At 33.8% G+C, this 13,892-nt stretch overlaps 1 protein-coding gene across 4 annotated transcripts in view; it reads left to right on the top strand.

Annotated features, from left to right (window-relative positions):
- The window catches only part of krz (beta-arrestin protein kurtz), a 277,684-nt gene that overhangs the window by 147,288 nt on the left and 116,504 nt on the right, over nucleotides 1-13,892 (top strand). For all 4 annotated transcript variants that reach the window (XR_012757434.1, XM_075373598.1, XM_075373603.1 and 1 more), the window contains exon 2: nucleotides 7,390-7,496. Coding sequence is in view for 3 of the 4 variants with exons in the window: in XM_075373598.1 (XP_075229713.1) it covers nucleotides 7,462-7,496 (35 nt within the window). In the remaining variant the exon portion in view is untranslated. The remainder of the gene's footprint in view (nucleotides 1-7,389; nucleotides 7,497-13,892) is intronic.

Raw genomic sequence — 13,892 nt, 5'->3', positions numbered from 1 at the left:
AATTTGATTTTATTCGTTTTTTTTTGTTTTTTTTTTTAAATAGTAACGAACTTGTTTTAAAGGTCTCGTAAAAAATATCGTATCAAAGAATAGATTTTAATTTGTTTTAGAATTTATCCGGGAATCCTTTCGTTTATTAACGTCTGTAAAATTTCCAAAAAATATATTAACAGTATTTTAGAGTAAACTTACAAGCTTCAAAACCATCCACACATCATCAAATTTTTATTTATACACTCGATTAACGAGCTAGAAGTTCTTTAGCGGGTTTCTTTTTCCGTTTCACGTTGATATAATATCCTTTTTCCAAAAATCTTTGTTTTATAGTTGAACGATTTTAAAACTTTTTATCTAGTTTCTGACGTACGTTTTTTTATGTTTGCCGCGAAAGGTGATGTATGTCTAAACTGTTGTATTTCTGTCATAAAACCCTTTTGAAAAAATGAAAACATCGGTGGAATTTGAAATTAAAAATTCCAGAAATTAAGTTACACATAAGTTTGTTACAGGACGTTCAATACTGAAGAAAAGAGATAAATTGTGGTTTTTTCGTAGTATTTCGGTAGTGTTAATTTTAATCATGTACTAAACAAAAACGAAATAAAAATGTTTAATTCCGTGGTTTCATCAACTCCCACTTTTTCTACGGCTTCATTAAAGTTTTATTTAATTGTTTGTTAAAGTTTTACGTACATTATTTACGCCTTCACAAGCGTACGAAGCGTTTAACATGAAAAGATCGAATGTTGTGTACAACCCGCATAAAAAATACATTTTTTCTTCCGATATCTTCCATAATTACCCTAGAGTTTCTGTTTGCAGTGTTCGACCGAATGTAGTTGGCATTTTAAGTGAAAATTATTGTAAAAGTGGTAGAACGGCGCTTTTCGTACGAGATACAAATGTCTGCAATCTTCAAGGGCACTCACAATTGCAATTCAGTACCTTATTCACCGTATTTATCATTAGTTAATTTAAATATAATTATAAAAAAATAGTAATTTATAACAATTGTTCAATTTAATTTTTAATTAAATTATTATTTAATTTTACATTGTTTAAGCTCTCAGCATCGGCTACGAACATACAGTCAGTCGTTAAAAAAATTACCAACAAAAATATGTTGGAAAATACTAAAATTATAACAAATAAATATTTTTTTAAAATAAAATGATAAAATAAGTTTATAATATTTTGCCTTTTTAGTTCCTTGTACGAAGTAAAGGAAGTATTGTGATCGCGAAACATTTCGGTTTTCATATTTCAACAGAAATATCCATTTTGACCATCCCTGAATACATTTTGAGTAGTTTCGTCGTGACGTCTGTACGTACGTATGTATCTCGCATAACTCAAAAACGATTGGCCGTAGGATGTTGAAATTTTAGATTTAGCACTGTTGTAACATCTAGTTGTGCACCTCCCTTTTTGCTTGCAATCGATATTAAAATTTTAATTAATGAAATGTTTTGATCTTAAAGGGAAGGCACATCGGTTCGAATCAGACTTCATCTCCATTTTTTTTTTGTTTTTTTTTATTCTTTTTTTAATTTAAATATATTGATTTAATAATTATTAACCCGTGATTGAAAAAAAATTACAATAAGTAACAATTCAATTTTAAAAAAAAGAAAAAAATTGTTATTGAAATAAAATTTTATGTACTTTTAAAAATGTGTAAATGTAATTTAATAGTCATTACATAAGTGTATATGTAATAGATTTGGTGAAACATCTGATTCTTTAATATTAATTGAAAATTATAATTTAGAATCGTATTATATTTTGGATTTTTTAGTTTAATTTTGTGTATATTAAAGTTAATTATGGAGTGACTGAAAGGTAAACGCTCACATGAACAATATATACACTGAGGCATACACATGCCCGGTCTTCAGTAAATTGCAAAAAATTGTTATCTTTTAGTTCATTACTCCTCTGATATTGTCGGACAATATTCTCCCTAAATCGGAGTTAATCGTCATTTCATTTATTCGTTTTTTGTTGGCAATAATTTAACCGCTGTTTGGTTTGATATAATTCTTTGTATCCTAATTTGTGTACACGTTTTCTAGTTTTCAAATTTTCTCTCTCTTTATATTCATCATCCTCTCTTAAACTTTATTCTTTCCTTGGTCTTAAAGTTTTCTTCCTCTTTGTATTTATCACCTTCTCTTAAACTTTTTATTCTTTCTTTGGTTTTAACATTTTCTTAATTTTTATATTTATCATCTGTTAATTTTTTATTCTTCCTTTTTTCTTAGCATTTTCTCTCCCTTTATATTCATCTTCTTGTCGTTTTTTGAGATACATTTCTTCATGTTATTTTTATTTTTCCTGTTTGATTGTTTCTTTTTCATTTTTGATTATTCACCAAATAATCCAATAATAAAAACTCAATATTTTACACTGAAAGGTCGAAATTAACATTTGTAACCAGTATTCAGGAGTTCACTAAACGGATTAGTTTTATTATTATTAACTTCTGTTTATACGACACACCAGAAATCTAAAACTTTTGTTAATCAGCAACTCACGAAGATAGGAATAATACTGATCTAGTGATAAGAGTAATAAAAGAACTTAATCAGTCCTAATATTTCAAGTAAGATTGTTAATTAATAATTGTATAAAATATAAAATGTTAGTAAAAACTAATATTTCAGAAATTGTGTATGTAACTGTCCACTTTATTAAAGAATTGGAGGATCGTATATCAGTTTCAAATGAATCAAAATTTTTTGTACTTTTCATTTAAAAAAAAAAATGTGTATATGTAATTTTATAGGCGTACAAGCAAGTCATGTGGTGTCCACATTAGATTTTTTTTATAGAAGAAGAAGTGAATTGTTTTATTCATGACTTTCTTTAAGATTGCGTAAAATGCCTTTCAGTAAAAAAAATCTGGTGAGACGTTGATGTACGATAATAAATTGTAATAATGATCGTAAATAATTTACACAGTTGAAACTTTACATTCGAATAAAAATTGGTAGCTGACGGATTGGCTTTTAAGTAAAAAAGGTATTTTCTTCGCAATATTCCAAAATTTCTTAGGATAGAACGTGCAGCTCTTTCTGTAAAATATTCGCTTCAACGTGAAATGAATTTGTTCCTAAAAACGCGCTGGATCAGTTTTAATATTAATCAGTAGTACTGAAACATCGCCGAGTAATTAGTGAGTACTTTGATAATAGAAACAAATAAGATTTCAGATTCTTTCTCTACTTGTTTTTGTTTGGATAATGTTTAAGTTGGCATTTAAAAAAAAGGAAAGAAAAACTGCTACAAAACAATAAATTTTCCTTTCCATACCGGTTGAAAAAAAACTTTTTTTATAAGTGACTTGTGATTTTTTTTTAGTTATTTGTTGTAGAAAGTTACAATAATTCAACAGGGCGACATATTTTGCGACGCATGCCGCAAATTATGCGTCGATAATTTGTGTACCTTTTTTCCATTGTCGTATAACATTTTTATCTCAACGTAAATTTTCATTAAATTTGTTTATTCTTGTGTAAAAAATTGTAAATGCGTATATTATATCAACTAATCGGTTACTTTATCATAGTGACAAGCGACTGACTATACCAAGTATTTTAGATTTACATTTTAGGTTCATCATTCTATTTTTATAATTTTATGATTAGAAAACTCATGTGAACGGTTAAATTTGAACGTGTGTGTAAAATACGGAAAAGAGTTACCTTTTAAAAAGTGTTACTACTGTTCCCTTCTATCCGTCTATTTATTATTCGCGATATTATTTTTACTTAAGTATGGTGTAGAAAACAGATTACACTTTTTCGAAATTATTTATTTTGACGTTTTGAAGTATAAGGCGATGATTAAAATCGACTGGTAACTGCCATCTCATTCAGTCAATTTGATGAGAAAGATGGATTAGCTGGATGTGTTATACTCTTTTCATAAATACCGGTACTCAGTTCATTATTTTGTTTTTCCCTTTAAAACTTGCGTCAGACCGATGTGTTCTGATTGAAAGTATTAATCAATTAGTTACAATTGTGATAAGTTCATTGTTTCAGTGTATAGTTCAATGGTGTAATGATTATTAAAAATTTTAAGAGATGCGCCACACAAATAACTATGTACACAGTGTCTTCTATTCTGAATTTATTCTCGACTTTATTAACATTTATTTTGATAAAAATTTAGCGAGTTGTTTATACTACTCGTATTATTTCTGTTTATCTTATATGAATGTCTTTTTAGCTGCACGCTTGCAATTAATAATTTCATTAATTCTTTTTTTAATGAAAGTTATTCGTCTTTTTTAAATATTTTTTGTGGTAAATTCTGTGTACAAATTCCAGTAATTACATTTCTCATTCGTATTAACTTTATGGGTTTAAGGTAATATATATCAATAAACTTTCAGAAACATATTCATTGCTTATTATTCGGATCGAAAAATTAATAGCATATACGAGTACCTATAATTTTGTTGAACATTTAAGTTATTTACTTCCGGTAATGTGCTTTGTTTTCTTAATTATGTCCAGTACTTTTTTAATTGTTCTTTTAATAAGAGTTGACGATTTGCTAACTCGGATTGACAAATCGAGCTAATACGAATTAACAATTTCTTAATCAGAAACTAAATTACTTTATTGCTGAATAATTTACTTGTTTTCAGTGCATAATTTCCCCCTTCATAATAGTCAGTGTACGCAATGCATCTTTTGTTGACAGAAGAGATGCATTAATGTGTTGCACCCAGAATCTGTACCTTTATTTTAGTCTGAATTACAAACGACATTTTAGTCTGTTTACGTTCTCTGAAAGTATCGAGGCTTATAATATTGTCGATCTTATGTTGATCTAATTGAAGATATTTTTGTAAATTTGAACATCAGATTTCAGAGTTCAACATCAGATTGATGTTCAATAAACTATTCAGCTTACTGAACACGCCAATAGGAAACCACTTTACGCCCACATTTAATCCTGTAAGTGTGGAATTGGATGTTCGTTATTTTTGAGGTTAATTGCCACCCTCTGGAGCCACTCGTATCTCGCGTCAGATCGATAAGGATCTCGCACCCGTTAAGTATGTGGCACATTACACATGCTTCTGCTAACGCATAACATTAAATGAATGTTATATGTCGACAACCCAATTAAAAAAAATTATAAATTCGAAATGATTTTTATGAAGATTATTTATCTTGAAGTGTGTTTTTCTTTTGACTTTTTTTAAGATGTATTTTAATATAAGTAGGCTAAATGTTAGTAAATCTTCTGTCTGCAGAAAAACAACGATCTACGTTATGCTACGATAGAAATGGTTTAAATTTACTCAGATTATTACAAGGGAACAGATTCAATGGAAATTAAAACAAATTTAATGAAAATACCGGGATATTACGTAAGGGTGAGCTACATAAAACCGAACCCATTTCGTAACCGCTGCAGAATCGGTAGGTTATGTTGGAATGAAATTTTATGATTGATAAACATAAAACGTCATTTAAATGTTGCATTTATTTACCTTATTGTTGCTAAAGATGTTCAAAATGACCACCTTAAACATCGATGCACTTTTGTACTCGACTGACCATATTGAGAGTCGTGTGACGCAAATCGTTGTCAGTTGCCTTGATTTCTCGTTGAATGTTCACCTCCAATTCATTTTCTGCGAATTAACATGGCAGGATAAATGATACCATTTCTCGTCTGACATGAAATACGACGTCGGGTCTATCTGTCCACCAACCGTGTTTTCGAGAAGCCAGTCGCAATAATGAAGTCGTTTCGGTTTCTCTGTTTCCTTCAGTTCTTGCACAGTCGTAATGCGGTACGGTTTCAATTTTAATCCCTGAAGAATTTTACAAGATGTGTATTTAACACCAGATTGTTGGGATAATTTGCGTAGTGATTTTTTTTTTGGATTGGCAGTCATTCTCCTTTCCAATATCGCCAATGGACTGTGGAGTGCTGACGGAACGTTATGTATTTCGTTTTACATTTAAAACCGAACCTGTTGTACGCCATGTTTTAACTAGATCGTATATGCTACTCTTCGATGGGATACAGGCATTCGGAAATTTTTGTACGAATACTTAACGTGATTCTTCAAACGATCCAGAACGAATATAGCCCTCTACTGTAGCTATCCTCTCCTGGACTGAATAAGGCATTTTACACAAACACAGCTGCACTCACAACACTGCACTGCAACAAAACGTATGCGTACTGACACGTAACCACCTGAGAAACGGCAGCAACAATCAGTAGTAACATATACATCCACTAATCGCGCAAGTCGGGTGGGAGGCTTTTTTCATAAATACTGTTGGATAGCGGTTTCATTATGGGTTCGGTTTATGTTGTTCACCCAGTATTTCATGGATAATATATGAACGAGTGACTATTGATATATATAAAATTTCGTAATGTGATAAATTGAATTTTGCTTTAACGTTTCGTATCTTTTATAAAAATTGATAATTTTATTTTTTAATTATAAATAATACAATGATTATAATTAAATTTATAAATTTATTTGAAAAATTAGCAAATAAATAAAATAAACTGCATAAATAACTTGAACCGCGATATTTTTATAGGAAGTAGTTTAAATCAAGCGGTAGGTAAAGTACAAAAGCTACTACTATTGCCTTAATGAAATTTTAGCTTGCAGTATTTATCGGATTGCTATTGCTATTCCTTCTGATTTGAGTAGTTGTTAATATATTAAGTCATTATTACTTTTTACTTTAAATTGACGTTAATTGGTCATTTTGGTGAAAACTTATTACTGAATATCTGGTCGAAAAGTTAACACGTAATATCATAATGAAGTGTATTAATGAAAGGTATAAAGTGCTTCAGGTGGAACGGGAAGTTGGTAGAGTTCGGTAGTCATTAGTTCTTTTACAATCTCTTTCGTGATGGAAGTTCACTGTACGGATATTGATGCTTTATAATTTTATCAGAGAAGTGTGTGTATGTGTGACGATTGATTTGGCACCGGATAACGAATGAAATGAATGGATAGACGGCGACGGGAAGGGAATGAACTTCGTTACTAATTTCTAGTACAAAACTGATAGCTGAAAAGACTTCCTTCACAGCTGTTGTCGCTCGTTGAATTTCTTGCCATTTAATGGAAGGGAATGTTGTTAATTTGGGTTTGTTTTATCTTTCTCATTTTTGTGAAATATTTTTCTGTGAATTAAACGAAACTGAAACCTTCCCGTACTTTTTGCTTTTAAGAAAATAATTCTTTTAAATTATCTTACACTTTTACATGCTTTGTCTTTATTTTCTTATGTCATTCATTCATCTTTTCGCCTTTTTTTTAATACTAGTACATTTCAGGTTTTTACATCGTTATTATTTAAAATCTTTTTTCATTTTCAGAGCGGTGTGGAGGGGGCAGGACCACACAGTGGTGAGGGCGGTGCGCCCCCATTACTGCCTCCGAGCCCCGATATGGATGACCCTAGTAGTAAACGGCAAGCCACCAGGTAAAATTACTTTTTCTATATTGATAAAAATAGTGTTACACTAATTTCAGTTATTTTGTTTAACCGAGATCCGATTTAGAGTAATTTTTTTTTTGGAAGGATCTTTTTTGATAAATAGGAATAGTTCAATTCGTCTTTGTTAATCCATAATAATAATATTAACGGTAGATGATTATCATCTATCTAATGAATTCGCGGGTGGTATTATTTTGTTCCTCGATATTTTTTCTATTAAATTGTACAATTTGATTTCATTATTAAAACATTTCTTCAAAAATATAAGAATTTATCCTTTTTGACGACTTTTTAATCTAAAATTAAAAACAGTTCCGTCAAAAATTGTTATTTTGAAAAATTCAACTATCAGTTATGTTAATTTTGATGTTTTAAATAAGGATTGAAGAGACAGCCGTTATTATATCATGGATAATGATGTTCGCAAATTAAAATGTGGTTAATCTTAGTTGCTTGTCGTTTTACTTTTCCGACATACAACTTGTTATTTCTGATATTGATGTATATTTTTATTTGTATTTCAAAAGCTTGTTCGTTATGTGCATGCAATTTTGATCTCGAACTTTTTTTTCTTTAACCTCCGGGAACCACCGTTAAATATTGCTTCAGAGGATTACATGGATATTTTTGTAGCGTGTTAAAATGCCATGCTTGATCGGGATTCAAACCCGGGACCTCCGGATGAAAGGCCTAGACGTTACTACTCGCGCCACGGAGGCCGGCGATCTGGAACTTAAACTACATACATAGTTTCATACAATCACATTGTGTGAAAAGTATGTAATTGTGTTTAGCAATACTTTATTTTTACGATGTTATAAAGATAAGTTATGAGCTAGTAGTCTATGTCCTTTTAAATATTGGATCCTACCCATTTAATTTAATATTTTTTCACCATTAAAACTTGCTACAAATACGCTCGCTGAGACTGACATTCTTCATATGTATGAAACATTATTCCATATCCAAAAACATCCTTGGGATGTTTTTAGTAAAGCGTTTGTGATTCTTGGATGTTTTATTTTTGTTCATGTATCTCCTTTATTCGATAATTATATTTTACCATTTGCATTGATTGTAAACTGTGTGATAGGTCGTAATATTTAAACAAATCGTTATTGAAAAAACTTTTTCCATTTGTTTTGCATCGTTTAACGTAAACTATTTACTGAAATAATGAAGATTACGTTAAAACCACTGGTATTCCTTGCATAAAAACATTTTTTTCATTAAGAAACTTCAGTTTTTAATTGATAATATTCCTTGAGGCAACACGAAAAAATCAATTGCCCGGTCCGATAGATTTTTGGTAACAGATGAAAAACAAAGAAGAAATCCGATGACGTAATATTTGGTAACGTTAAATAAATTCTTTTTGTCAGGCATGGCATTTTCACACACGCTACAAATCATTTATCTCATCTTCTGAAGCAATATCTAACTGTAGATCCGAAGGTTAAACAAAAAAAATTATTTTTCTAGTTATTTTTCAAAGTCATTCTTTTTAACTAGTTATTCCTATCGTACATACACATCTTATAACTAAGTTTTGGTGTCTGTTAAACCTTACGATTTCAGCTAACCTATTCGGAATCGAATCACTAAGAAGTAAGCGGTAGTTGGTTAGACAGCCAAATCCAAGATGGCCGCTATCGTGTACACGATAGTTTGTTAGACAGCCATTGAGTGTTGTACTGATATCGTTGTCGTGCAGTGATACCAACCGCCACTGGTGAAATGATTTCGTCGTCGTCGTTAAATTAAATAATTCAAAGGTTGTAAGCAGTGTGAAAAAAAAATATTCTAAATACTCGTAGCGCGAAATACGAATATATAAATAAACGAATGTTATATGAATATAAATAAAACATTTCCAAATAGAGAGCGATATGCAGTACTGCTTGTGAGAGGTAACCTACTGATTTACTTCCTGCGATGATGTCACCATTATACAACTATGGGATATAGATGAATAAACTTACCTTGTAAAGGGAGGCTCGATCTCGAATTCAAAGAAGTATTACTATGAAAGTACTGTAGCAATTAATAAAGATGTTATAAAATTTCTGGATGATGTTACCGATGGTATTTCCAGTTTACTTATCAGTTCCATCACACCACTTGATTCTATAACATTTTATATATCGCTAGACTACGTATGAAACAACTGTCTACGTCTGTACGAAAATATAGAACTTCATAAAAAGAAAAGAAGATGAGAAACAACATAGAATAAAATATAGAAATCTTAGGATTGAACATATTGAGAGTATTAGTGAAGGTGTATTCGGTGAATTAATAGAAAAAGTTTTTGCATCTAAAGATCGAAACACATGCGTGAATGTAGATGGTTTACTGTTTGAGATAAAAATGTGTAAATCTCCGACAAAGATTGTTCGATACTGAAATGCTGAACTAATTGAATACAAATGGGATGTGAGTGGTAAACATATAATTGATACACCGATATTCGTCAGTAGTATGAGAGTAGACGTGTCTGAAATCGTAGTAAACGAGTTGGTAGAATTTAAAGGTAATGTGACATTTTTTATTTGCGTATTCGTTGAAATGAAGAAAAGACTATGAACATGAAACTAAAAGTCGCTTTTCACAGCAGAAATCGTGTCGAGTTGGACATTATTACAAAAAGGAAGCGGTTGGGTGATGAACAAGATTATAAGATTAGATCTTAAAGTAACTCATGTTAATCCCCTATACGGTTATAATAGCTCGTACTTAGCGCTACCTAGAAACTTGCCCAACAAAAATTCTGTGATTAACATAAAAAATACAGATCAAAAATACTTCTTGTGGTCCGTTGTAGCCCATCTGTTCGATCACCTGGTGGACATGAATGTGTTAGTTGGTATAAGAGTAAGGAATATTCTCTGAACATGGAAGGAATTGAATAATCGGTAAAAATAAAAGATATTGATAGGTTTGAAAAACAGAATCCGGATATTGGTGTAGACGTATATTGCTATGACGTTTCGGATGATTCGTTTAAAATAAAGGATATCTACATAAAACGTCTAACCGATCATCGTGAGCGGGAACATATCGTCAACGTGTTACTGCTCACTGATCTGAACAAAGCTCTCATTATACGTTGATCAATACGAAAATCGGTTTTAACGGATTGTCTCGACTTCCGGCCGCAGTGACTAAACATAATAACGCCTGTGATGCTGTCAGTTCTGCCTCCACCGATTTGTATCCAAATCAATGTGGCGAAAAGCAATCCCGCTAAACATATCAAACACTGTAAAATCGGACCGCCTCAACATATACAGATGCCGAAGAAGATTACAAAAGTAAGACAGGTGGGTGCGTGGGGACCTATTGAAATTCACCAATTGCACGTACACGTTACAAGTACCGTTTGATATATATGCCGATTTCGAATCGTTAGTGATTCCGATTATATCGCGGAACCGACGCCTGGAATTAGCTACATGACCAAGATGGCGCTTCATAAACCATCCGGTTACTATTTCCTTATCGCTAATGAAGGGAAAAAACTATTCGATGAAATATACGGAACACAGACGATGAAGATTATGTAGCTGAAAAATTCCTACTTCGTTTATGGGAGGTGAAAAGTGAAATTGGAAGATATTCTCTTGAAAGAAAGACCGTTGAATATGAGTGAGGAAGATGAAAGAAAGTTTAGAGAGGAAGGAATTTGTGTCGCCTGTAAACGACATTAAAACCATAAGCGTTTCAGTTTCGTGAATACAGCTTCGATGAACTAGTCGGTGATTTAGGGAATAGCGATCCCGATATAAAGAAGTGGTTAAAAGATGGAATCGACAAGGTGTATGAAGATGCAATCAACAACCGAGCAAACACACTACGCTACTGGCCAGCCAATAGCTCTACAGCAGCGCAGGTTGACTAACTGCCACCGATCATTATCAGCCCCGACGATGAGAACGTAAAACACTGCTCTTGCCAGAAAATCACGACCGGTAATGCAAATGCAAGATTACAGTAAGGGCTAGAGGCCGAGAAGCGTTGATGGCCATTCATATGATGACTTGAAAAACGACACCAATAAATAAGATGTACAGAATGTTCATTGATTTCCAGAGATCGTATTACGGTCGAGTAGAAAGCGAACCGGTATACACATATGCTGATTTGAAAAAAGATGTACCTCTATATGTGGTCGATTGATCTCACCAAACGAATGGGTGAGATCAATCAGATCCTGTCGACTTAAAGGTTAACTTTGAGACCGAAGCCGTTGTACAGGATGATTCAAAGAAAAGGGAAATTTAAAAAATTAAATAACAATGAAAACCTTTTTTTATAAAATGAATTTTATTTCATGTAATTGTACAAATGTTGCCATTTTAGGATACATACATTTTAGTTTATTTTTTAAAGATGACATCTTGCAGGTGACCTCCTCTTTTACGTAAACACTCACGAAGTCTCTTCGTTAAATTGTTCATGGTTTGATGTAACATCTCAACTGGAATTTCCGCAATTGCTTATCGGATCTTTGCCTTCAGTTCTTTCGTTGCAGCAGGTCTACTGTGGAACACTTTGCTTTTAAGGTGACCCCACAAAATGTAATCGCAAGCTGAGAGATCAGGCGATCTGGGAGGCCATCTAATGTCACCAATTTCGTGAAATGACACACTGTCCAAACAATCGGCGTACAGCTGCCATCGATATTCGTGCAGTATGTGACGTTGCTCCGTCTTGCTGAAACCAGGCTGTGTTAAGAATTGGTGGAAATCTCTTTTGTTGTTCCACAACAAAGGTTTCAAGCATGCTACGTAACGAGCCGACATTACTGTAATCGCAAGACCGTTGTCATCCTCAAAAAAATAAGGGGCTATAACACCGTAAGATGACATAGCACACCACACGGTCACTTTCTGGCTGTGCAACGGACGCTGGTGTAGCTACGTAGGATTTTCTTGTGCCCAGTATCTGAAATTTTGCTTGTTAACAAATCTACTGAGGTGGAAATGCGCTTCGCCTGACGAAGAGTTCGTGAACAAACTCTTCGTTATCATTTTATCTTCTGAAGCATTACATTACAGAATTGTGCTCGCACAACTGCATCGTTCGGTTTCAGTTCCTGGACTTGTATGGACCATCTGCAACTTATATGGATGGTATTGCAAGTCCTTCACTACCATTCTTCGAAAACTTGAACTATGCAATTGTAAAGAAGCTGAGAGACGACGGATTGACCGATGTGGACTTCATGTGACAGCTTCTTGTAAAGCTTGAACATTCTGTGGTGTACGGACGGTTCGCTCACGGCCTGCAGGTTTCGTTTTCATTGCCGAACCAGTTTCCTCAAAATTAGATATCCATGTTTTAATTGCATGTGCTGATAGAGCACGGTCGTGCCGTTCCAGATTAAAATGACGGCGAAATTCTCTACGCGCTCCCTCCACACTGTCATTGTTTTTGTAAAACGCTTTGATAGCAAATGCCCGTTGCGCACCACTCCAAGGATCCATGACAACTAAATGGCAGGTTAAGTTAGAGAGGCTGGCGCCACTAATCAAGTGGTACCAATCGCCCACGGCTACCAACACAACTTTCAAAATTTCCCGTTTCTTTGAATCATCCTGTACTTGCAAATCCTACAGCTTACTACCATACCCCACCAGTGGAAGCCCCAAATTGAATCAAAAACAATACCAATATAACCGTGGCACGATACCAATGCGCCTACCTCCAACCAATCCAACGCCTAAGCCGGAACCCTAGCCACCCGGGATCCTACCACGAATGAGTACCTCGACCAAATCCCTCTGCAAGCCTACACATTGCAAGGGCGCAAAGAAACCAGCCACTATAGACCATTCCTCGCGGATCATCCAATTGGTTCGGAGATCCAGAACGGAAGGTATTCTCTCAAGATCCCTAACAGCTCGTGAACGTTCGACCTCGTATCGGGGGCAGACGTAGAGGACGTGGTCCACTGTATCATCAGTTCCGCAATCCGGGCATTGACTTGAATCCACCAAACGAAACCTAGCCAAACTAGCCCGAAAGACACCATGCCCGGAGAGAAAGAAACTGTGTGATATACCGATTGGGGGAGACCCATCTAATCGCACCTAATTAGACACTAATAGTAGGAAATATACCATGCGTGTAGCGACCAGTGGGGGATTCGTCCCACCTGACCTGCCAAGACGCAAGGCCCCAGTCTTCAATCTTGAAGACCGGGGCCTTTCGTTCCCACGTCAATAGGTTATTTACCTTGGAAAAGCGTTCCTTACGCTCATTAGCCAAGATATCTATTGGTTTGACCCCAGCTATAACAGACTGCCTCCTGCGAGACTGTTTTTTAACCGCCTACAACAGCCAGCAAGAGGAGTCGCTGGGCTCGCAGCAAAATGT

Source organism: Lycorma delicatula, chromosome 1, assembly GCF_047948215.1.
Source record: "Lycorma delicatula isolate Av1 chromosome 1, ASM4794821v1, whole genome shotgun sequence".
In the NCBI taxonomy this organism is placed as follows: domain Eukaryota; kingdom Metazoa; phylum Arthropoda; class Insecta; order Hemiptera; family Fulgoridae; genus Lycorma; species Lycorma delicatula.
The sequence above is the reverse complement of the archived record's forward strand: the minus strand, read 5'-3'. Positions and strand labels throughout refer to the sequence as shown.